General features: G+C 40.1%; 1 protein-coding gene across 1 annotated transcript; it reads right to left on the reverse strand.

The window, feature by feature from the left end:
• Positions 1 to 1467: 1467 nt before the first annotated feature.
• LOC105918701 (leukocyte surface antigen CD53) lies at positions 1468 to 19178 on the reverse strand. The gene is made up of 9 exons (XM_036149339.1): positions 19063 to 19178; positions 9145 to 9210; positions 6117 to 6242; positions 5721 to 5795; positions 5299 to 5394; positions 5000 to 5085; positions 3126 to 3231; positions 2834 to 2917; positions 1468 to 1704 (listed from the first exon to the last, which is right to left on the reverse strand). The coding sequence occupies exons 1-9, from the start codon at positions 19120 to 19122 to the stop codon at positions 1582 to 1584; spliced, it is 822 nt and encodes a 273-aa protein (XP_036005232.1). The 5' UTR covers positions 19123 to 19178; the 3' UTR covers positions 1468 to 1581.
• Positions 19179 to 25639: the final 6461 nt, after the last annotated feature.

Raw genomic sequence — 25639 nt, forward strand, 5'->3', positions numbered from 1 at the left:
TGAAACTTGGACACGTTGATGTCCTAACAGGAAAACGACACTAAAGATAAACCCAAACTGGTTTAGGAAAAGAGACCGTGCACTGGATGGCCTTGCCAAAGTTCATGAACACTACTTATCAGAAGGTTGGCACCAGGGCTGGAAACAACTCTACTGATTCTGCCAAAAACAATGCTCAAATATCCTGTCAGAACGATGTCAGTGGTTAATTAATGGCTAAAACGGAAACATCTGGCAGAGGTGTAGCTTTCTTTTCTTTTTTTGAATTGTTATAGACTTTACTTTCACAAGTGGAGCCTTACTGCTTTCACCTTAGTGCTCCGCTTGATTTATATATGCAAGAAGCTTTATTAGAATTTATGCTGGGACTATTTCATGTTCAAGTGACACTGAAACGGGAAGGTAAAGGAGGGGGAAAAAAAGAAAAAGAAACAGATGAGACAAAATGCTAAAAAGGGAGAAAAAGTGAAAGAGGAGAGCAAAGGGAGAGAGCAATATAACATCCTCGGAGTCTGCTTCTACACCTGCAAAGAGTGATATAAAAGAACAGCAGAACCAGCCGATAAAGTGTTATAGTTACAGACAACCAACGCCTTGATACCATTACTGAAGATTATTCAGTATGATTTAATACGAAATGGGACAGTTAAAGATAATAATAGGGGTTCTCTGTATGGAAGTGAAGTACCTGAAGCCAAGCACATGTAGGTGTTTGTGAGAGTGCGCTTGTGTATGTAACATTTTTCCTTACATTAAATTGATCAATAATGGTTGTGAGGACCCAAAGACATGCCCTCCCAGAACACAGAGGCAGACGCAAGGGGAACCAGAACCCCAGAGGCCCGAACAGACCCCCCGAGCAAAGGTGCCCAAGAAGGAACAACACAGGGAAAGCTTCCTCTCACACCTGAGGGAAGAGGAGAGACGGGCCCCAGGAAACCCCCCAAACAGCCACAACGCCAAAGCCCCCTGGAGCTACGGGGATGAGCCCATGGGATCCGCGAAGCAGCTGCCAGGAGGGAGCCGGCACCCCCCCCCCCCCCCCAAGCACCCAGCCCCGGACAACGAGGACCACCAGTGGGCCATGGAGGAGAGCAGGACTGGGGGGGTGGGGGGTGAGCTCCACACAGTAGAGACCTGAGATGTCCCAGGAGAGAGGGGGTAGTTCAAGCCCAACCTGACAAACAGAAAACCATGTACACAGTCACATGTTCCCACCCTAGTACCCCTGCAAACATGCGAACACTCCTACCAGGTGTAGCTTTCTAAGAAAGACTTCAGCAAATATTAGTGGGGGTGTATGAATCTGCATGAGCCTGTGTGTGTAAATACAGATAAATGCAGAGTTGTGCCCTCAGTTCTCATCCCAGTTGTTTTAGTAAATTAATTTGTGAAAGCCTTAAACTAAACTCAGGCCATGATGGGGGGGGGGGGGGGGTTAACCAAGTCCATGGTGTCCAATTCTGGTTCTCTTGACTAAGTCCATAACTTAACAGGACCTCTCATGTTGTTCTCACAAGCTCTATTTAAAGGCAACATGTTTGCATCCGTGACTCTTCTGTTTGCCTCAGAGGTCAGAGGTCAGGAGAGGGAAGGTTTCGGTTGGTATTTCACTCTGTTGAAGTCGTCGACTGTTGTCTCTACCGGAGGCTTCCTCCAGCGTTCCTCCAGGCCCAGAGCCAGACACAGAACAATGGCCGTTATCTACAACACGCACAGAGACGCTGCATTAGAACAAGCTCTACCAAAGAAACGGCATTAGGGAGGGAACAGCACCACCAACAGCTGATTGGAGGGAATTCAGATAATGTCAAGAACCTATCCATGAATCATACAAATACAGATGTTTTAAGCGTAATAATGAAAATAATGATTAATTATAATACATTTTATTTACAAGCACAAGGTTTAAGTCTGGATTTGAGCCTCAGTGTTATGATTGCCTGGTGGGGAGAGCCCCAGAGCTTGGGAGCAGTGCCGGAAAAAGCGCTGCTTCCCATTTTGCTGGGACGAACAGAGGGAATAGTGCGGTGGATAGAGAAGGAGGATCTGTGGAAGCAGGAGGAAGTGGCAGACAGCTGAGCTGCTGTAGAACTGGGCTAATGTGGTGAAATGAAGAGGTTCTGGTGAGCTCTGGAGCACTTGGAGTATGTGGTTTTTGAAGGAGACCAAAAGAAGAAGAGAGTTGCAATTATTGATATGGAAGGCGATGAGGCAGAGTGAGGGGAAAGGGAGGGACGCAGACATTTAAGGTTGAGTAGATGATAACATTAAGACCAAGCGATGTTAATTTGAGAGATAAAACACAGAGAGCTGTCAAGGATGACACCCAAGCTAGTTAACCTGAGGTGAGGGCAAGACTATAGAGCTGTCAACGAGGAGAGAAAAACTGTCTATTTTAGGAAATACTGTTTTTGTTCATATAGGGAGTAGCTCAGTTTTATTTAGGAGGTTTGAAGTGAACCAGGATTTTATTTTAGACAAGCAGGAGGCGAGGAAAGAGGCTAGTAGGGTAGAATCGGGTGTATAGGTAGAGCTGAGTGTCATCAGCGTAGTAATGAAATGAATGTGAAACGTACAGAAAATATTTCTTAAGGGGAAGAGTAAGGTTGCTAGGACAGAGCCCTGAGGCACACCAGATGTTACAGGAAAGGGTTTGCAACTGTTTAGAGATTGTGAGGTAATTATGGGTAAGATATTTTAATATTCAGGAAACATTTTCTTCAGTTTACATTTCTAAACTAATTTGTGTTGGTTTCCCCTGTACAACCCACTGACAATTGTGTTAATAACCTGACAAGATAGTTTTAGGTAATGGAACTTTGTAGTTTACCGTGATGGTGGCAAAGGCAGAAATTATTCCAATCCTGAGTTTGATCGGGAAGCCCAGGTAGCTCTTTAGGATGGGACCACAGGGCTGAGGAACACATGTTCAAGGTCAACAATCAGCTCAAAAATGTGATTCTTTACAAAATTGGTACAAAAATCCTGTGTTCAAATGAATGCCGTCCAGGACGAGGGGGAGAAACTAAGGGGGTTTGAGTGAAAGAACAAAGGGGATGGAGGAGATTTATAGAAAGAAAGAAAGTCAACCGTCAACTTGGTGATGATGTGAGGAAAAATACCTCCGAGTGAACCCAGATTTGGTCCGAATGCTTTGGTTCTGGAAGGTGAAGCTTATTTCCAGCCATCACACAGGATCCCAGTAAGTTAGAGTCACTGGGCTGAGAGCTGTGAGACAGAGGAGGTGACCGTTAGGATGGGAACCCACAAAGCAAGGTAGGAACGTCTGGAACCCGGTGTTTAATGACCACCAAAAAAAACCCACAAGACAGGAACAGCTATTTTTCAACATAATTCGTTCATTGGATGAAGTTAACACCACATTAATCACAAATAAAACATCTGCCCATGTTTGTTGATTGATTGATTGATTGATTGATTGATTGATTGATTGATTGATTGATTGATTGATTGATTGATTATTCCTGAGGGAAACCTTTCAGGTTCTAGATTCAAACTTTTTATTCAGCATATGACCTGTAGGAGACGCCATTTAGATAAAATTGGGTGAACCTTTTTTTAAAAGCTTTTTTATTTTGAGCTAAAGTTACCAACAGATAGATCCTGTCGTGCTGTGTACACCACACATCCTGCTGCCTTCAATAGTTATTTAGTGCGTCTGATAATTTTATCTCTTCTGTGCTCCTGTTTCAGATGGGGTGCCACAGGGCTCCATTTTTGGCCCCCTTCTATTTTCACTTTATATCCTGCCACTTGGAGCTATTCTAACTCAGCACCAGTTATTCCATATTTACTAACCAGATAAGTTACAGATCTACTTGCATCTGAAGCTTGGATGCAGCAATACTCTCCGTTCTCTACTGGACTGTATTACTGAGGCTGAACCAGAATATTTGGTTTCCAAACAAACTAAAGACTAAATGGTGGTAAGGCAGAATTTCATTTGGCGAAAATGCCACTTCAGTTTTCAATGCTTTGACTTAATATTCAACAGAACACTTAAAATATGAGGGGTTATATTTTATAAGGGTTTTACCTTTAAAAATCTAGTTGACTCTGGCCAAAGACGCAGGCGGAAGACAAATTGACTACAATTTGAAACCTTTTTTAAATTGTCCTAGCGAAGGCCATTCATGGGTTTTATTATGTCCGGACTCAATTATTGTAATGTTCTCTATGTCTGTGTCTCAGAGCCTAAATCGCCTTCCGCTTGACGAGAATGCAGGTGCAGATCATTTTTCTAACACCTCTCCTTCTGCGAAAGTTTCCTGTTTCATATTCTTTACGTTGGCTTCCTGTTCCTTTAAGATTTTAAACTTTTACTATTCACTTTAAGTCTCTTACTGGCCTCACACCTCTTTATTTATCTGAACTTTTCAGTGTTTGTGTGAATGGCGAGTCCTGGAGCTTTTATCGGAAAGACGGAGCTTAAACGCTGGGGTGACCGAGCATTTTCAGTGGTGGCACTCTGGAACCAGCTTACTTTGGACATTTGTGCCTTTAAAAAAATTGGTTCAGTAAAGCTTTTAATTTATCTTACCATATTTCTTTTTAAATGAAATAATTACTTTTCTGTGATGATGTTGAGTTTTTTATGATTTATTTGCTACACACTTTAGTCTCCTTATTTAGATGATTTAAGGCACTCTAGGGATCCATAAACTAAACATTATATAATTTAAATGCCATTAAATCAAATGGAATGGTATTTAAGAGATAAAATCTTTTAAAATGTAATGAAGATTAGCTTTTCACAGATAGTACTGAAGTTAATGACATTCACAAAAAGGAAACAGGTGCAAGGATTGCTTCCAAATTGTAAGACTCCAATAATACCAAACTGTATCACCCTAAAAGACAACAATATTTACAAATAATATAATACAACATAATTTAATTGAGCGGAACAACGTTTTATCAAGAGAGATTATGAATAAACTTAGTCCTCGGCAGAATCAGTGATGTCTGAGCACACCTCAGGTCAGCAGATGGCGTGCATGAGCAGGAATCAGGAGGGAGATTTCCCCAATCTTCAAAACTTCTTAAACCACAGCAGGAGTCCTTGGAAACAAATGTTCAACCAGGTAAAATAATTAAGCTTTTTATTGTTATTGTTAATCGGCAGCAGCTGAAAAAGAAAAGCAACAAAGCTGCTGCAGGAAGGTTAACTTGGGGAAAATGCAGGGACTTTATTTTCTAGGCTCATTTACAAAAAAAAAAAAAAAAAAAAAAAAAAAAAAGCAAGCCTCACTTCTCCTTTAATATGTTCCTCACCGATGTCTGGAGTTTCTGCAGTTCAGTCTGGATGTAGCTGTCAGCTCGGTCAAGAGGCGTCACGTTCAGGAAAATGTCATCCACAGCGCTGTTCATCTGCAGAGCCAAAACCAAACCTCAGTAACAACAAAGTCCCTAAGCAGGGAGGAGGATAACATGCAACCACAAGAAAAATCAAAGGAATAACCCCAAAAGTGAAAGATTCTCACATCCAGGTCACTGAAAACAGTGAGCAGATTATACAAGAATAGACAATGATGTTAAGAAGCTGTATTATGCCTCATTTACAATGTTTTTCTCTAGATTTGTTGAGTATTATACCGATTATTTTTGCACAAATGCAAAAAAAGTTTTTTTATGAAATGATTGTGATGAACCATGCAGCCCACCAGGGGGCGCCAGCGAGCGGGACAAGGCGTTACCTGTGCTTCAACGTGAACCAGCGGCGAGGCGACAACCATCAGAGCAACAAACTCCACGAATATCAGAGCAGAAAACTGCAAAAGAAAACCCCAGGTCTGAACATTAAAACAGAAATGGTTTGAAAACAGAAAAACGCGTCTCATACGGTGGTTTATCCGAGAAATGTTGCACAAATGAGGACATTTATCACCAATACAGGCCTGGAACGACCATTGGAGATCAGTATTTAAAGAATAAACATAAAAGAAAGCAAAGACATGCACAAATAGAAAGAAAAAAATAACAATGTGTGTATAAAATGAAGTTTAAAATAACATTTATTTATTTTTATTTTAAATTCTAAATAATAAGACATAGACTTTCAAAAGCAACAGCTAAAAATGTCTCATTCTGACCAGCAGAAGCAACGGTTTGTAGTTTGAAGCTGCAGCACTGATGCCCAGAATGGAGAGAACGATGGTGAATGGTCCAAACACCTGCAGAGCCAGTAACCCGTCGCTAATGGACAACTGGTCAAACAGCTGAGAGAGGGACAAAAACAACAGGAATCAATGTTAATTTTCTCTGCAGTTCATTTTAGGTGTGAAAGGAATCCAGTTAGTTGGTGTTTTATGAATAAAACTTTAACCAGACACACATAGAACAAAAAAAGAAGAAGTATAAAGTGGGTTTTTTTTTGTTTTTATAGCAGCAAATCCAACTCTATTTGGCCAAAAAATAGAATTAAAGAGTGGCCTATTCAAAGTCTGGGCTTAAATATGATTGATGTTCTCTGGCATCCATGCTGGACAATCCTCAGAATTTGACTGATATAAAAAAATTATTCTGCAAAGAAGAGTGACAAACAACTCAAGTGTCCAGTTATCAGAATTTGGGGGTAATTGCTTTTTCACAGGTGGTCATGTTGGTTTAGATTGCTTTTTTTTCCCTCTTTAAATGAAATCATAATGGAAAAGCTGCATTTCTTTTTATTTATTAAGGATACCTTTTGCTGATTTTAAAATAGTTCGATGATCTGTAACGTCTAATTGCGACAAAAACAACCAGCTCGTTTTTGCTTTGATCCATAAATATTAATAATCTTAGAATCCGTTCATTTTCTCCTTTGACCACATTTATCCGTTGGGTTGAAACTGAATATTTACAGATGGGTTTGGACAAGCTATAGTTGTTAGAAATAAAAGTGGAGTCAGAAGACCTGAGTTTTATTCAAATGAAAGATATTAGAAATCACTGGACGTTTATTATCACCTGTTTATTAAGGGAACTTGGGATGATTATCATGTCTTACGGTTAATAAAAATCTAAATTCCAGTTACTTGTTACTAGGATACTGCATATAACCAATAAAAATTATTTTAACAGAAAAATGTTCAGTTATGGCCCAATAAATCGGTGTGTAGCTCTATGTCTCACCTAGACATACAGTAGCTACTACACTGCAAAAAGGGATGTAAAAGTAAGTACAATTTTCTTGAAATTAGTGTATTTTTCCTTGATTTGCGAAGATAAATAAGGCTGTTTGAGAATGGAATGAGTATTTTTACCCCTAAAATAGAAACAATCATCTCCATAATCTTTCAAATTTCAAATGCAGAATTTCAAATTATCTTATTTTTGAGGTAAAAATACTCATAGCATTGTCAAATAGTCTAATTTACCTGCTCAAATCAAGCAAAAATACACTAATTTCAAGAAGATTGTACTTATTGTTAGTTTCCTTTTTTGCAGTGTAGTTGAAGTATTTTTTCTCTTTCATCATTTAGACCTGGAAACTGGCTCGGAGTTCACCTGCTTTGCTGTTTTTCTCTCCTGGATGAAGCCAAGAATGGAGCTATTGCTGCCATCACCCTGTTACCTTTCTTTAGCATAGAAAGTACTCCTGGATCAATGTGAGCTTCTGTGCTTTCTGTGTCTCTGCTCTGTCTTCTCTAATATAGAAAGTACTCCTGGGTCAATGTGAGCTTCTGAGCTTTCTGTGTCTCTGCTCTGTCTTCTCTAAGCCCCAGTGGGTGGAGGCAGATGAGCGTTCACACTGAGCCTGGTTCTGGTTCTGCTGGAGGTTCTCCTCCCTGTTAAAGGGGAGTTTTCCTCTCCACTGTCGCTTCATGCATGCTCAGTATGAGGGATTGCTGCAAAGTCAACAACACAATGTGTCTGCCCAATCTGTCTGCAAGATTTGACTGAATTGACATTAGAAAGTGCCTAGAGATGACATGTGGTGTGAATTGTTGCTATATAAATACATTTATATGACAGCACTTGTTACCTGCATGTCCACAATGCCCCAGGTATGAGTACCTGCTTTAATGACCAAAGTATTGTTGAGCTGCTTTAGCAAGCAAACTGGCCTGACCAGAACCGTAAGGGGAAACGATACAGTACTGTCAAGAGGAAGAGTAGCGACATCAAGCCAACAAAGGCTTCCTGAACCCCTCAGCAGAACCACAGACGGATGTCCTGCCATGCCACCCTGTGTTAATGCAGTCATCCATGCATAAGGATTTCCACACAGCAAAAAGGGAACTAAAAGTAAGTAAAACTTTCTTAAAATTAGTCTATTTTTCATTGATTTGAGCAGGTAAATAAGATTATTTGCCAATGGGATTAGTAGTTCTAGCCCTAAAATAAGATAATTAGATATTCTGCACTTGAAAAATGATGGAGATTAATTGTTCCTACTTTAAGTGCAAAAATCTTATTCCATTGGCAAATAATCTTATTTTCCTGCTCATATCAAGAAAAAATGCACTAATTTCAAGAAAAATTTACTTACTTTTGGTTACCTTTTTGCCGTGCAGCCAGGAATTGCGTGCAGATACTGTTCAGAACATAGAGAAACAGTTCCGGAGGTCCAAATTTCTGTCTTGAAATCCTGCATTGTTCTGATGTAATATTCTGATTTGGGTTCTTTATTAGCTGTAAGCAATAAAAAGTGTTTGAGTTTTACTTTTTTAATTTAAATCAACTTTTCCTAAATGCACCTGATATTATTAAAAGAAGCAAAGAACCAGGTTTTCGGTTTAGCCCAGAAAGCGTGTTAAAAAAAAAAAAACATTCATCTTAGCTTTAACATAATTTCCAAAATCTGCCCAAATAAGGAAAGTGAAAGCGCTTCGTCCATTTTAACAACTGTGAAAATGTTTCCTCCAAGATCATGACGGATGGCCTTAATGTGGACGTTTTTTCTCCTTTCAGACATTTTTAATTTCCCTTCGGGATTAATAAAGTATTTTTAAATTTAAATACTGACAGTGTAAAACACAAAATGCCAGAGGGGGGGCAACAAGCTGCTGCCACCCGTTCATCTCCATATAATCATGTGCTGCATAATTTTTTTCAGGATTATGGAGAAAACATAAACTGGCTATTGCAAAGAAACCTGTTGAGTGTGAGGTTGTGTTTAAGTGACAGCAGGTCTACCTCTGCAACAGGTACGTTGCCTTCGATGGATGAGAATCCAACACCGATCATCACCACTCCAGAGACCTGCAGAGCCATAAAGGAGAACGGTTACATCACATCAAACTGATGCATTAAAGTTTTCCACACGGCACGCAGCGATTTAAAAGCAGACGCAGCATTCCTCTGAAACTGTTCTTCATCCCCAGAGGCAGACTCGGCTCAGACTCCCATCAGCTGGGAACGCCGATGGCTCCGCTGCCTCCCAGCCCAAGATTTTCCCCAAACAGCCCTGGAGAAAAAGAAGCTGCATTTCCTTCACATCTGATCTGAGATTCCAGTGGAAGAAGAAAATTTACACCTAAAAGCGTCCCTGGAAGCTCAGTTTTTATCTTTCTGATCAGACTAAACCGTTCTTGTTTAATGACAGCGTTATCAAAGATGGTTTCTATTTGCTAAATGCCAGAATAATCAGAGAAGCCCAGATACTGCTGCCTATTTCAACAATTTGGGGAAACTCAAACGATGATGTCATTGCTTTGCAAGCCTCTGATTGGTTAACAATGCAAGGCAGCGCCTGCGATAGGCTGCACTTCGTTGTGTGACATCCTAGAAGAATCTAGAGAAATCATCCAAAACATCAGGATCGGTGGACTGTTCACAGGTCCGGTTCACTGTTGGGTCCAATTATCAGATAGCAGAATGTTCTGTGTTTATCTGATCAAACAATTATATACAAGTATAAACAGCTTGGGGGTGTCCAGCCGTCATGCTGGTCAGGAGATGTCCTCGAGATGAACGGATTTTGGTCTGAAATTCGTGACTCAACCACAAAACTAAAGCTGAAGACCTTATGAAGATGCTGCTGCAGCTGATACAATACCCAATCATCCATTATGAAACAAGCCCTCCACCAACGTGGGCTAAATAAGCATAAAAAGCCAGAATACAATCTTCGGAGACATGCACTGTGGACTGATAACACCAAAATGGCATTAGTCCTTAAAAGCATCCTTGCACAACCCCATTCTGCACATTCAATGGTTTGTATACTGTAACCTTCTCCTGCATTGTTTACATTTCAATTGTTTTTATAGTGTATTTTAAATCTATGTTTACTTTTAAATCTCTGCTGCACCTAAAACTGTAATCTAACTTTTACTGCAATTTACAAAGCTGTATGCAACGAAATTTCGTTCTGTACGCACTCTGTGCATACAAAATGACAAATAAAGTTGTCTAAGTCTCTAAGTCTAAGTCTAAAATGATAGCGTTTGGACACAGTGAGCACCGTTATATTTGGAGGAAGCTTGCAAGCCTCAGAATACTATCCCAAGTGTGAAGCATGGAGGTGGCAGCATCATGATGTGGGGGAGGGGGTTACTACAGGAGAGACTGGTGCACTTAAATAGATTACTTTATGTGAAAATGTTGAAGCAAAATCTCAAGTGTTCAGACAGTAAGTTGAAGCTTGGGGTCTTCCAAATGGACAGTGACTCCAAACACACCACTGAGTTAAATACAGAGTCACTTAAGGACAGCGTTTCTGGCCAACACAGAGTCCTGGCTGAGTGTGAACGAGGCGGTCCACAAAGCCAGCCTGGTTACACCCGTTCTGTCAGGAGGAACGGGCAAACTATTGTGATAAGCTTTGTGGCACATCCTTGAATTTAAAGGTTGTTCTACCAAAAAATAAATAGGTAATGTGTTTAAAATCATTATTACAGAATTTGGCCAACACAAATAATCTTAACTGACCTAAAACGGGAAAAGGTCAATCCAACTTGTCAAAAATTGAGAAAAGCGCTCTAGGCTGTATTTGATTGCTAGCATGGATGGTAGAATGGGTGAGCAGGACTCCGGTCCCTGCAGATCTCCATGAAGTTGAAGCTCTGCAACACATGCGTGGTTTCACAGCACATTTAGTCTGGCTGAAGTTGAAATCTGGTAGTGTGGAAGTTTGGAAAACATGTGTTGCTTTCCAGCCTGGTGGAAAAAACACACCACCAAAGTCTTTCAGACCCTCTGAATATGTCAAACCCATCCCAAAGATCATCTCTGCCGAATTTCAGCCTTCTCAGCCAAACACAAGTGGAGTTATTAGTGACACCAACTGGTGAGAACCTGTTGTTCTCCCTCTCATCAGTTTTTCTTCCAGCTCCTTCTCCACACCTGCCATCAATTAGTCAATCAACCCCTGCCATTGCTACAGCTCTCATCCTTCCAGTATTTAAGCTCCTCTTCATGTCGCTTTGCCCTCGCTTTTTATCTGACATGTAATTGATGAGATATGCACCAAAATTCATTAATAAAAACAAACCAGACGTTGCTTTGAAAATAATTTAAATTAAACCTATCATGTTTGAAGCTTGATAACTCATTTCTCTCTCTTTTCCTAATGGCGCAGGAGATTAACAATGACAAAATGTGAAATAGCATTAAAAATTATAGGGGGCACGGAGTGGTAAAGGTATAGGGGGCACTTTTCCATACTTTGTAATATGCCGGTGAAGGTTCTCAGTCATCCAGGTCATGGTCATTACAAAAAAGTTTAAAAAACAAAACAACTGGACTTGTTTTCCGAAGTTGAAGATGTTTCGCTTCCAATCCAGAAAGCTTTCTCAATGCAAAATGTCTGGAGTAGTGTGGAATTACAAGCTTTATACTACTGCCCAACAAAGGCCTTGTAATGGCTTAGATAACATGCAATTAAACCGAAACAGGTCCACCCCCTTAGTAATGGGGAGTCGTTAAGGTCGTTTTAGGCCTGCAAATTGAACCGAAACTGGGCCACTCCTCTGCAACAGGGAGTCTTTAAGGTTGTTATTGGCCTGGTTTACAGAAACAATGTTTTGATCACCCGTATGAGGATTGAGGTAATTATTGGCCGGAATTAACCCTATAGCTGTATTATAAGTTTTTGAGAGTTGGAACCTGAGTCGTCCTCCTCTGTTTAAGGTTGTTTTTTTCTTTATTAACGTAGATTGCTTCCTTCACGTCCCTTTCAATGAAGACAGATGGTTTCATCTCACACAACCAGTTGCAAGGTATGTGCAAAGCATTGTGGGTACTGATGCCAGCAACTGATCCAGATGGATGCTACATCATCCTGTAATTGTTTCCTCCCATAAGTTACCATTTTCCAGATCTTCGTCACCATCGTCCTTATCAGTCACAGTGGAGGGGAAACAAACCGTGAAAGCTTTCTTCATATTAGCAGCATTATCAGGATTAATATTTTTAAGGTGTAAAACATCAGTTTTCTAAACATTTTCCTTGTGTTGGTACGCTGTAAGACACCTAGATTAGGTCTGTCTGTTCCAGCCCATTAAGACACAAAACGTTATTGCTGCAATGTTTTTTGTTTTTAATGAAAGAATCGTTATTGTCCTCCTACGTTTTAGGGTTTTCTGTATTTCTTGTAATATGCTGGTGAAGCCCTCACTTTCGCTTAAAAATAAAAGAGATGTTTATTGCTAAAACAAGAAATAGTTGTAATCACAAGTGTTAGTTAAATACTGTAAGAAAATAGTTGTTTTTGAAAGAATAAAAATACAGATGGAAAATTTTTCTGGAAAAAAAATTGCGCGTGTGTTTTTTTAATTGCATATTTCAGATAGATATGACAGTGCGGCTTTCTATGGAAACCATTTAGCAAGTCTAATGACAGATCATTATTACCATAAAGTCATTTGCATTTTGACTGTTTCACTCAAATACGCAGGACTTTACCCAAGACTAGGCCTGTCACAATTTTGCTCGACGATCATTTTTTCTAAAACTTATTGCGATAAATCATATTAATGTCATTTGGGGACCTTTTTCAACTAATATGATAATACCATAACACTAGTATATACTCTTGACCTACTGAATCTGACAAATTAAGCAGGTGGCATCGTTTGGTTTAAATTCCATCGAGCTTTCGTGTTTGGCGTTGACACTGATTTAATTTCTTTTCAAAATGATGTTTCTCTGGGTCTCATGTTAACTTTGAGCATGGGCCTACCTGACACAGTCTGGGTTTCCCCCACTGTATTACTCGCCCCCTGCCAAGCTGAGGGTTGTCTGTTTATTGTTCATTTGCCTTGATGTTTGAGAGAAACATGGTGAGTAAAGTTCCCCTCTGGAATAAAACCTTGTGGACAACTAACCAAGAACACCAGCAGTTATTAGCTACGCTACCCGGTAAAGGGCTGTGGGAAACTCTGGGGAGATTTAACCCCTCCTACACCCAGGAAATGAAAAGGAAGGGAGGGGTGAGCAGACACCAATGCAGCGTAATAAAACCTTTTGCTCTCCCCTCTCAGTGACGGAGATGGAAACACAAGGGGAAATAAGCCAGCATGCTTACGCAAATTATTGCCCTTAATTAATCACACGATTAGAATTTATTGTGCTATTAATTGATTATTGCTACAATAATCAATTAATTGCTACTCAAGACTTGAGACTTGACTTGCAAAAAACAACTTGTGAACATGTTTAATTTATATATTATTGAAAATACCAGGAGGTGTGTCCTAAAAACATCTCAGCTGTTTTGAGACTTTTTGTGCTAGAATTTTGACCCAAAAAAAATCACTAAGTTAATTTTCTTGGTCACCAAAATGGGTCATGTTGGTTATCTGCAACCCCTGGCAAAAATTATGAAACCACCGGCCTTGGAGGATGTTCATTCAGTTGTTTAATTTTGTAGAAGAAAAAAAACATGACATGACACAAAACTAAGGTCATTTCAAATGGCAACTGTCTGGCTTTAAGAAACACTAAAAGAAATCAAGAAAGAAAATGTGGTAGTCAGTAACAGCTACTTTTTTAGACCAAGCAGAGGGGAAAAAACATGCAATCACTAAATTCTGAGGAAAAAATTATGGAATCACCCTGATTCCATAATTTGTTAGTCTGCTTTTTAGATGGAGACTAACGAACCTGCTCGTTAGTCTAAATCTAACAAGTAGTGATCACACCTTGGAGAGCTGCTGCACCAAGTGGTGATGCTTGGTGCATATATATATATATATATATATATATATATATATATATATATATATATATATATATATATATATAGATAGATAGATAGATAGATAGATAGATAGATAGATAGATAGATAGATAGATAGATAGATAGATAGATAGATAGATAGATAGATAGATAGATAGATAGATAGGTGTATATCATGTGTATGCATACATATAACTATTTTTATGTGTGTATATATAGTATGTAGCACATATAGAATTTACTAGTTGACATGAAATTTCATGTATGTATGTAACTATATATATGTTATATGTATATGTTATTGAAAATACCAGGAGGTGTGTCCCAAAAACATCTCAGCTGTTTTTGAGACTTTTTGTGCTAGAATTTTGATCCAAAAAATCGGCAAGTATCACCATGTTAATATTTTTTGTCACCAAAATAGGCCGTGATGGGTTTCTACAAGTCTAGTTTAAGGAGCTGAGTAAAATGGACCACATTTGGTGGAGCTTGGACACAGTTTTCAATCAACCATATTGTGTACTATGTTGATGGTCTTGATAATCAAATGTATGATGTGGTAAATATTGTTTTCTTGCTAGCTAAGTATTACATTTTACTGCTTTACAATGAAAATAGATATATGCACATTTCCATCTACTTAAGTATAGTTACTTTAACACAATTGTTTCTTGTTAGCTGGGTAGGACATGAAAATATTGCGTTAAAGTAACAAAATATGCCCAAGTAGTTGCAAATAAGGCATGAAATCTTAAAGTGGAAAGACTCTTCCCCTTGTTTTGATATTTTCTTTAATAATTTCAAATTATATTATTCCTTGCAGAAACTTGTTAAATCTGCATCTGCAAAGAAAAAAAATATCCACAAACATGTCTAAATATATTTTATTTTAGTTACTTGCTCCAATCCCTATGTGGCATATCAATAAATCACTACGATGTACATAGGACTCCAGTCCCTGCAGATCTCTCTGTTTACACCACTGCGTTGGCAACAACACACTTAAAAAAGAATTAAAAAGTTATGCAACAACAAGCCATAACAGGAGAGGTAAACACAAAGTAATAGACTTGCATACAAACATCAGTATGCCTTTACCTAGAATATGTAAAGCAAACTAAATCAAGTCAGGAACACCAAAACAAGGCAAGTTAGCCAAAAATTTCTTTTAAAACAGACTTTAAAAGCCAAATCCTGACCATGGGAGTGAAAGTCTCCTGAGAGTTATGGTCAAGTTGAAAAAGAACATTCAACATAATCACTGTAATCAGCTGATAAGCGGCTCAGCAGCAGGAAGAGGAAGCAGGAAAAAGTGAGCACAAACGAGAGAAATTAAAATAAAAATAGCCACAGAAGCCAAAGTAATCACACACGGGGTTCCTGCTGGACGCCGCAACACTGAAAGTGGACAGGCAGCCCTGTAGGACATGTGGTGATTAAAGTAAGGAGGAATAAAGAGATGCAGTCAAATACATGTGGTAAAAACAAAAGGTGAGGTTAGGAACAAGAGAAATGTGACAATTTTATTGAACGTGAAAAAAAACAAGGAAAGGAAACAGTAACAGGAAGAAGATAAGAAGGGGAAGTTAGCAAAGATTAGCCACTAATTCCACAGCCAAACATACTCCGGCATACCCATACTTTGAAAAACCATGACAGAGTAAAAAAAATGTGTTAGATTTATCAGAAGTGATAAATACAACCAAAACTATGAATAAGTTATTTTGTATCATAAATGAAATTACTAAATCTTGTCGATTGTTGACTGAGCAACACATGCTAGCTAACAAACTTTGCTCGGATCTTCTTGCATGTGTTGGCCAGAAGATTTGTTTCAAAGACACTTCCTACATACAGTCAGATAAAAATAAAGGAAAATAGAAGCAATATATGAACGTTTCATTTATTGACATGTAAAAGGAATTTTAGTTTCCGCAGTAAAATTTGAAAACAGGAAACATTGTGTCATCGGCAAAACTGGTGAAGTCTTCATCTATTTATGGGTCTAACACCTGATTATATCAAACCTATTATTGTAGCTGTTTATTATGAACAAATTAAGTAGATTATATTTAAATTCTTTTCAGGCCAATACGGTGGCAGCTTTCTACAAAAACTATTTAAATAGAAGGAGGTCCTAAAATTAATCCCTGAGGAACACCAGAATTTGTGAAACTATTTAAATAAAAAGACCCGTAATAAGGATTAAAACCAGTACAATACAGAATTTATTAGACTGCATATTAAATGTTATTAAGCCTGAATAGAATTCCATGTATTGTGTTGTTCAGCAGTAATAGCAACATATTAAACTTTTTTTAACAATGTCTTACTTTACAACCAATAGCATCAATGTATTTTGTTGGGATTTCATATGATAGACAAAGTGAGGCATAACTGTGACGTAGCAGGGCAACGACAAAAATGTGAAAGGTGCTGATTGCATTTAAATACTGTACCCTGTACTCTGATACACCTACATAAAGTCTGGTTTGTTCAACCACAGATAGCGAACTGAATCCATGTCTGTGTTATTTAATCTTAGTCTAAATCAGGGGTGTCAAACTCATTGTGGTTGAGGGGCCGCATTCAGCTTAATCTGATTTCAAGAGGGCCAAACGAGTAAACTCATTGCAAGATTAAATAGAACTAATAAAAGTGGACTTGTTGTTGATTTTTATATTAAGTTAATTTCACTTTTACACAATATATTATGAATAACCTCAGCGTTTTTAAGAAAAGTATGTGCAATTTCAACAATACTTTTACTCAGTTAAACATTTACTTGTGCATTATGCATAAGAACTGATCACAGTGATTATACAATGTTGAAAAACATTTATTCACATTTTTTGGAACTTAAAAACACTGTCCTGCATGACAAAATACATCAAACAGATAAAAATTAAGAAATGATTTGAATTTTTCCACATCTGAAGCTTAATCTGCTAATTAAAACACAGCGCCCCTCGTGGACAATATAGGAACTGCATATTTTCAATTAAACAAAGTACATGTTTTTTTCAAAAATTGTTTTATCATTCTCTTCCTTTTATCTTGTCCACTTGTGAAAGTCAAATCTGATGAGCTCTTTGTGGCATCTTATTGCCACATTGCCAGACAGGACACTGGGGGAAAAAAAGAAAAAATTTTTTTTGATAATGCCGGATCCGGCCCGCGGGCCGTATGTTTGACACCCCTGGTCTAAATAGAATAGATTAAATATAACAATAAGGAGGAGGTTCTCCTTCCAGCAGGACAATGACCCTCAACATACATTCAGAGATACAATGGGATGGTTTAGATCAAAGCAGATTCATGTGTTAGAATGGCCTAGTCAAAGTCCAGACCTAAATCCGGGAATGTCCAGCAAAACCTGAAAGTTGATATTTAAAGACCCCCCCCCCCCCCCCCCCCCCCCCCCCATTAAATCTTCAGTTTTCCAAAGACTTGCAAAGACTTTCTTTGAACAGAACCATTGTGCACAATATTAGAGTCTATCACCTAAAATGTTGTTAAAATACATTGAAGTTTGTCATTTTAACAACAAACAATATGAAACGGTGCACGGGGTATGAATACTATTACAAGGAACAATTAGCATCTCCTACCATATGCATGGCGTCACCACACAATTTTATACCTCCGTGTCACTGCAGGAGCCGAGTCCACCACGCTGAGTCAGTGTGTTCATATTATTAATGAGTGAGACTTTCCTCCTGCTCAATGCAGATGAGACGCATCATCGTGATTCGCCCCAAAAATGTTCGGTTGGAGATCAACACTCAACTAGACACAAAGAGGCTGAAGAGCGCTGAGCATGCTAGGAACCTGGGAGTGGTTTTAGACTCGGGTTTAAATCATGGCAGCCAAATAAAGTCTGTTACTAAATCAGCTGGCATGTTAGAAATGCTGCCAGAATCAAAATGGGACACAGACAAACTGGTGAGGCTTTTTTTTTCAGTGTAGATTACTACCAGAGTCCTGACCAACACCACATAAATGGATCATATTAGTTCTTAAATCACAGCAATGGCTCTCTGTTCAGGTTTAAAACTTCTGCTGTTGGTCAATAAAGCGCAAAATAGTTTTGGGCGGATTCATTTGTCAGGTCTGAACAAAACGCACCCTTCTGGTCTTCAGAGACCTGCTTACTACGTGTTCTTAGAACCAGAACTAAACCAGAGACGGTATCGTCTAGTTTCACTGGCGCAACTTCTCTAAAACAAACTCCCTGAAAACCTAAGATCCTGATCACTTATTTAATTTTATTTATTAACTTTACAAAGTTGCCTATTATCCTCCTGTTTTGTCAACTGACTGTGTAATTCCTTGTGTGACATGTCTAATTTTTATATAATTATATATATGCTCAAAAAATATGAAATTAAAAAAAAAAAGTATTACATACTACATATTAATTATATACTGCTAATTTTTTTTAGCAGTATATAATCCACAATTTTAATTTATTATAATCTACTATAATTGTAATCCCAATTTTTGATTTTCTCACAGTTGTTCATGATTTAATCTTTCAGATATGCTTTATTTTGTGCACTTGTTGCTAAATTGTCAATTATGTTGTCGTTTTTTTTTTTTAATTCTGGGATCAGTGTTATGTCTACTCTGACAAATGTAAGATGTTGAACACATTATTCTAATTCTTCATTGAAATATACAAAAATATTTAAATAAACATGAAAATATAAAACAAATGCCACATATCTATACAAAAAAGCAGAAATAATTTGCCAATGTACTATTTATTAAAGATATATTAAAACCAAGTGTTAAAGGAAAGAGCTCATTTTACTTGGATAACATAAGTAAAACCTTTAGTTAAGAATAAGCAAAATTCACCAAAAATAAGAATTTAAATCTTTGTATTCGGTTAATCTAACGTTATGGGTTGTTAGCAGTTAGCTCACCAGCAGCAACACGGTGACACAGATGGAGAGTCCGCGTAAGTAACTCCTGCAGCGAGCCATGATGACTGCCGTCTGAGAGCCGGGCTGAAATAGAAACAGAGCAGAGAGCAGAACCGAGTGTGTGTGGCAGAGAAACATGTGGAGAGAGAGAGAGAGAGAGAGAGAGATGAATGTTGTTTAAAGCTTGGGAGTGTTTGGCTGCAGAAAGAAGAACATGACCAAGTTTGGAAGACCAGCTGAGAGGAGAGGACAGGAGAGGGTTAATTGATTAAAGACGGAGATACAAAATGAAAGCTCTGGATCTGAGGATCTCTACAACATGTTGGCATGATGCTGGACTCTGGAAAATGTGAAAAACTTGTAAACCTTTGCACCATTACCACCAGTCATGATCCTGCTGAAGTTTTTCCTGCCCTCATCACACGTGTCATATACACCACCACAGATACCTCATCCAGCCCTCTTCTCCTGATCTTGTCTGGATTTGCAGAGCCGTCCTACAAACGGGATGTTTCTGGACCTTCACCATCAGTTTCAGCCTTGTTGTGCGAAAATAAACTATGAAAGCAGGCAGGTGACGTTTTATTTTGTCAACCTTCTTTCCTGTCCAGCCGGCCTCACTTTTATGAGAACTTCTTCCCCTGCGTCCAAAAGGTAAATCGAAGATGGTTGAACATGGTGTAGTTACGGAGACTATGGATTGGTTGTTGGTGGTGCAAATATACTGACTCAGCATTGTTACCAATAGTGTTCCATTTTTCTTCGTAAGTCGGAATTTCAATAGGAACACTCCCCAAAGTCTGGATTACGGGTCGGAACGTACCATACCCGACATCCGCATTCAAGATGACTGCTGCTTGCAGCAACGTTGAGTAAATCTTTATACTTTGATGCTTTTTAACAGTTCTACTTTTCAGTGTTCATAAATCGGGATGTTTCAGGGCTGTTTGCGTGCACAAAACACCACTTGGAACAGTGTCACTGTCCTTGTTACAGTAGAGGCGAAACAAGCAATGAAGGAGTCCCACTTATTAACGTTTGATGTTCAGTTTAACAGTTCAGAACGACTTAAAAAGACAGAGATTTTACTATGACGTGACTTTAAAACGCATTCTGAGACTGCAGTTGGTTTGATTTGTACATCTAACAATGGCTTTGGTGCGAGTGTCCATGGTCTGACAAGCGGTAAGCTGGAACGTAAAGGCTCCATCCAAATACCCTTAATAATAGCTCCTGTTCCTTGACCTTTCATGGAGTCAGCAGTAAGAAAGGAGGAAAGGAGCTTTGATCTGCTGTGTCGATTTCGGACAGCCTTTAACTCCGACGTCGTTACGTGACGGAAACCCACATGGAGGATTCTAGTCAAATCCGGGCATACAGCCTTCTGAAAGTGAACTACAAAGTGTGCACTCTCTTCTCTCCGGACATTTTCACTAATTTCCATGAGCTGGGCTGTGCTTATGAGAGTGGTGGCCGGAGGTTCTGGGTTCAACTCCAAGATTCCTTATAGCTCCTTAACAGCAGTAATGAACACTGCAAGGTTCCTAGGCTAAATCAGCCACGGGAGGAAGCATACAGGCTACTTCTCCTACCCCCCCGTCCTTACTGACTGCACTAATCGGACAGCACTTGTCAAGGTGACCTCTGACGCACTTCCTCTTTGGCTAAAAAGTCCTTGACATAATCCCCATTTACACTACCCTTGTTAAACCGATCCATGCCGAGACCAGTCTGAGCTTGGATCAGTTAACCGAGCCGAGCCGACCGTTTACACACCAAGCTTATCTCGGTTCCTTGGTTTCCTCGCCTCCTAGTGACGATCTGCGGTACTGCTGCTCTCTGGGATTGAAGGCGGAACCAAGCAAAACAAAACAGCGGCGCCTGTAACATTCAGGATGTTATGGTTGATATTGTGATATTTCGGTGTTTGCGGAGAGTCAGGGGAAGAAGGCAACCATTGGTGAATTTACTTGAGAGAGTCGGCTTTTGGGAAGTGGATGAGACAAATAAACGTCTAATAAGGATTTACAGACGCAGGAAACAACAACAGACACCAAGGTTCATCACACTGCTAAGCAGAGTCATCTCTGGAAACCGTGTGGCACGGTAGGGAAGCTAGTATTATTATGAATGTCTGAAATTTGTCTGAATGGAGTGTGAATCGGGACGTGCAGCCAGACACACCGGAAAACCCGCGGACAGTCAGCTGACTGTAAGGGGATGACGCGGTCTGCTCATGCGCTCCTTATCAAAAAACTGGGCCAAGAAAAAAAAACAGTCCGAGACCACAACAGGAACTGGTCTGCATTTAGCGCGGTCCGGTTATGTCTAGCGCGGTTCAGTTCAGTCTGCTGACCATTTACACACAAGAGTTATCTCGGTTACCGAGCTCGGACTGGTCTCGGCTCAGTTAGGGTAGTGTAAACAGGGTAATAATCTCTTACTTGCTAGTTTCGGAGGTAAATGGAACACATAATAAAAACTCTACCGGCATGGTGTGGTCGTGGCTCGGTTGTAGCCGAGCATGAGGCTAGCATGACCCTACATCGTGGATATGCTGACGATGCAGTGCTGTCAGACCACATGCCATTGTTATTTTATATTGATGCACTTTGTTAAGCAGTCAAACCGTGCACTCCAGCCAGTAACACAGTTACTGGCTCTGGGTTTGGTTGCTCCATTGAAAATCAACCAACACCCAGATCGCATCATTGGTTAAATGACCACACCCGTAGGGATAGGAGGGAGTGCAGGAGAGCTGAACGGAGGAGGGGAAATGGAAATGTTGAGCGTTTCTTCTGAGATTTTTGTTTCATCAAAAAAAAGATGCTCGAGACCTTGTTCCCCTGAAGGTCTCTAGTGGTTTTTGTGAGGAATTTCTACACTTCTTTCTGGACAAGGTAATCAGCTCTAGAATCTCAGTTTCTCCCACTTTAGACCATTCATCTAACTTAACTCCTTGTCTCTTTCCATCTGCATGTCAGAGCAGCTGGGCTGCAGCACGAAGCCCTTTGGATGTTTTACCCTCCAAGGTTCCGATGATGAGCAACAATTGACAGCGGATGGATGGTTGCATTCGGCTAATAGGACAAATTCAAAGATCCCGCTCCTGGTTTCCCGGGTGATGGCTCCCATTTCCACAGTTTAACGCTATAAGCGTGTCGGAGAGAAAAACCAGACGCCCCAATGGGACAGATTACTCCAGAGGTTGTTCTGGTTGCTATAAATAAAACACAGGAGAGGGGTCGGCCTGCATAAACAAATCCTTGGTTTGGGATGAGCTGACAGCAGCTTTTCTCGCTTTATGACAAAGAACAGCAGGTTATCCAAAGTGCAGGAAAGCAAAACATTATCCAGACTTCTAGTAATGTTGAGCAGAAATCAGTGACACAGAGCAGAAAACACCTTCAGGGCAGCTTCATGTTTAACTCTATGACCAAATACGTTTGTTTTTAGGGGGAATAGTGAGGCAGAGCTGAGAGGAATCCTGAGGTCATTAAGAGGCGAGCTCTGTTGACTTTAAACTAAAAATAACCAGGGAGGGGGGGGGGCAGGCTGTGCGTTACAGCCATCAACAATATTGCTGCTTGTTTCCGAGCGCTCTCTCTCTCTCACACACACACCAGCTGTTCAAAACACCAAAGTATAACATATTCATTCGTCTTGAGAGACAAACACCGTCACAGCTGCTCCACTTCAGGTCCAAACGTTCACGTCAACACCACCGTCTTCATCACGGCGCCGCTGGATTCTGGCGCTGAGTGTTTGAAAGCATAAAATAACTTATTGCAGTAAATGTCCAGATGACAAAACACTGGAAAAAAAAATAAACGAGGGAGTTATAAACACCGACTAGAGGGTGTTATAAAGATTTGCATTATTTTAGTTTTCAGAATCAGCGTCATTTGCCAGGCCTGTGTTCACATACGAGGAGTTTCCCTCTGGATTGTATAATGCTCACAATGTGCTTACTTATACAGTAATAAAGAAGTAATAAAATCAAAACAGAGAACACATGCACACTAAATACAACAGATAGACTGAGACAATCATGCAATGAATACAGCGGAAGCACACAGGAGTCAATTATTACTATTATAGGTGTGTACAAGTGATGTACAGACGCACATACACTTCCACAGTGTGATGAGTGCCGAGGATGCTGGAATAAATTAGTATGAAATGTCATATATGGGAGGTAGAGAGTGTGGTAGACAGTATATGCAGAATGAACAGAATGAACAGTGCTAGAGAATAGAGAACAATGAATAAATAAGTGATGTGTGGTAGCTGGTAGACAGGTGGCTAAATAGAGGCAGAGTTATGGGGTTATTGCACAGGAGACTTTCCTGACTCCAAGTCAGAGTCAGCTGTTCATCGGAGTGATGGCTTGTGGGTAGAAACTGATCCTGAGTCTGTTGGTTTTGGCGCACAGTGCTCTGTAGTGCCTACCAGAGGGGAGAAGTTGAGGCCAGGGTGAGATATTTCCTGCACCTTTCCTGACTTTGGAAAAGTACAGGTCCTGAATGGAGGGCAGTGTTATGCCATAAAATGTCCGATCTGTCTTACAGACAGCTGAGCGGCGTTGTGTAAACTAAACAGCAGCTACATAAATGCATGGAGCGGTGCAGCGGACTGGGTTACTGGTGTGGAGCTGTGGGGTGGGGGGTTTTATGGTTCTGGTTGGCAGTTGTACATTTTAGACACTTTCATTTTTAACATACCTACAACACATGTGGGGCACGGATTGGGGGAGGCGGGTGATTGTGTAGGCCTCATCCTGGTGGCATTCCCTGTCGCCATTTGCATTTAGACACTGAGGGTTCTGGGTGGTGTGTGCATGTGTGTGGGGGGGGGGGGGGCACCACCCCTTTTTACCCCTCCCAGTTTTAAATGCACTTGAGAACAACGTGCAACAACACAGCATTCCAGCACGCTTGGAGGCAAGGCAGAGCAAATTTATTTATATAGCACATTTCAGTACAGGGACAATGCAAAGTGCTTTAGATGATTAAAATACAGGGGGAAAAAACAGAGTAAAAGCAAGTAGGAATAAAATGTAGAAACAAAATAGAACATGGAAAAATATAATCTAAAAGCGAACATTAAAAACAGTTTAACTAGAACAGTTGAAGGCAATCCTGAATAAATGTATTTTTAATTTTGATTTAAAGGAACTCAGGCTTTCAGCACTTTTACAGTTTTTTGGAAGTTTGTTCCAGATAAGTGGAGCATAGGAACTAAATGCTGCTTCTCCGTGTCTGGTTCTGGTTCTGGTTCTGCAGAGCAGGCTGGAGCCAGAAGACCTGAGTGGTCTGGAGGGTTGATGCCCTGATAACAAGTCTGTGATGTATTTAGATGCTAATTCAGGGATTTATAGACTAACAGAAGGATTTTAAAGTCTATTCTCTGAGATCCAGGGAGCCATGGAAGGACTTCAGAACCGGGTCCATGTTCTCTACGTTCTTAGTCTTAGTGAGGACTTCAGAACCGGGTCCATGTTCTCTACGTTCTTAGTCTTAGTGAGGACTTCAGAACCGGGTCTGTGTTCTCTACATTCTTAGTCTTAGTGAGGACTTCAGAACCGGGTCCATGTTCTCTACGTTCTTAGTCTTAGTGAGGACTTCAGAACCGGGTCCATGTTCTCTACATTCTTAGTCTTAGTGAGGACTTCAGAACCGGGTCCATGTTCTCTACGTTCTTAGTCTTAGTGAGGACTTCAGAACCGGGTCTGTGTTCTCTACATTCTTAGTCTTAGTGAGGACTTCAGAACCGGGTCCATGTTCTCTACGTTCTTAGTCTTAGTGAGGACTTCAGAACTGGGTCCATGTTCTCTGCGTTCTTAGTCTTAGTGAGGACTTCAGAACCGGGTCCATGTTCTCTATGTTCTTAGTCTTAGTGAGGACTTCAGAACCGGGTCCATGTTCTCTACGTTCTTAGTCTTAGTGGAAGGACTTCAGAACCGGGTCCATGTTCTCTACGTTCTTAGTCTTAGTCAGGACTTTAGAACCGGGTCCATGTTCTCTATGTTCTTAGTCTTAGTGAGGACTTCAGAACCGGGTCCATGTTCTCTACGTTCTTAGTCTTAGTGGAAGGACTTCAGAACCGGGTCCATGTTCTCTACGTTCTTAGTCTTAGTCAGGACTTCAGAACCGGGTCCATGTTCTCTGCGTTCTTAGTCTTAGTGAGGACTTCAGAACCGGGTCCATGTTCTCTACGTTCTTAGTCTTAGTGAGGACTTCAGAACCGGGTCCATGTTCTCTGCGTTCTTAGTCTTAGTGGAAGGACTTCAGAACCGGGTCCATGTTCTCTACGTTCTTAGTCTTAGTGAGGACTTCAGAACCGGGTCCATGTTCTCTACGTTCTTAGTCTTAGTGAGGACTTCAGAACCGGGTCCATGTTCTCTACGTTCTTAGTCTTAGTGGAAGGACTTCAGAACCGGGTCCATGTTCTCTACGTTCTTAGTCTTAGTGAGGACTTCAGAACCGGGTCCATGTTCTCTACGTTCTTAGTCTTAGTGAGGACTTCAGAACCGGGTCTGTGTTCTCTACGTTCTTAGTCTTAGTGAGGACTTCAG

Source organism: Fundulus heteroclitus, chromosome 17 (assembly GCF_011125445.2).
Source record: "Fundulus heteroclitus isolate FHET01 chromosome 17, MU-UCD_Fhet_4.1, whole genome shotgun sequence".
Classification (NCBI taxonomy): domain Eukaryota; kingdom Metazoa; phylum Chordata; class Actinopteri; order Cyprinodontiformes; family Fundulidae; genus Fundulus; species Fundulus heteroclitus.

Excerpts from the sequence above, each read along its gene's own strand:
- LOC105918701 (XM_036149339.1), bottom strand. The coding sequence starts at position 19,122 with ATGGCTCGCTGCAGGAGTTACTTACGCGGACTCTCCATCTGTGTCACC. Across the intron at positions 3,232-4,999 it reads ACGCCATCTGCTGACCTGAG|CTCTCAGCCCAGTGACTCTA; the intron begins GTGTGCTCAGAC and ends TCTGTCTCACAG. Across the intron at positions 1,705-2,833 it reads CTGCCTTTGCCACCATCACG|ATAACGGCCATTGTTCTGTG; the intron begins GTAAACTACAAA and ends TGCGTGTTGTAG.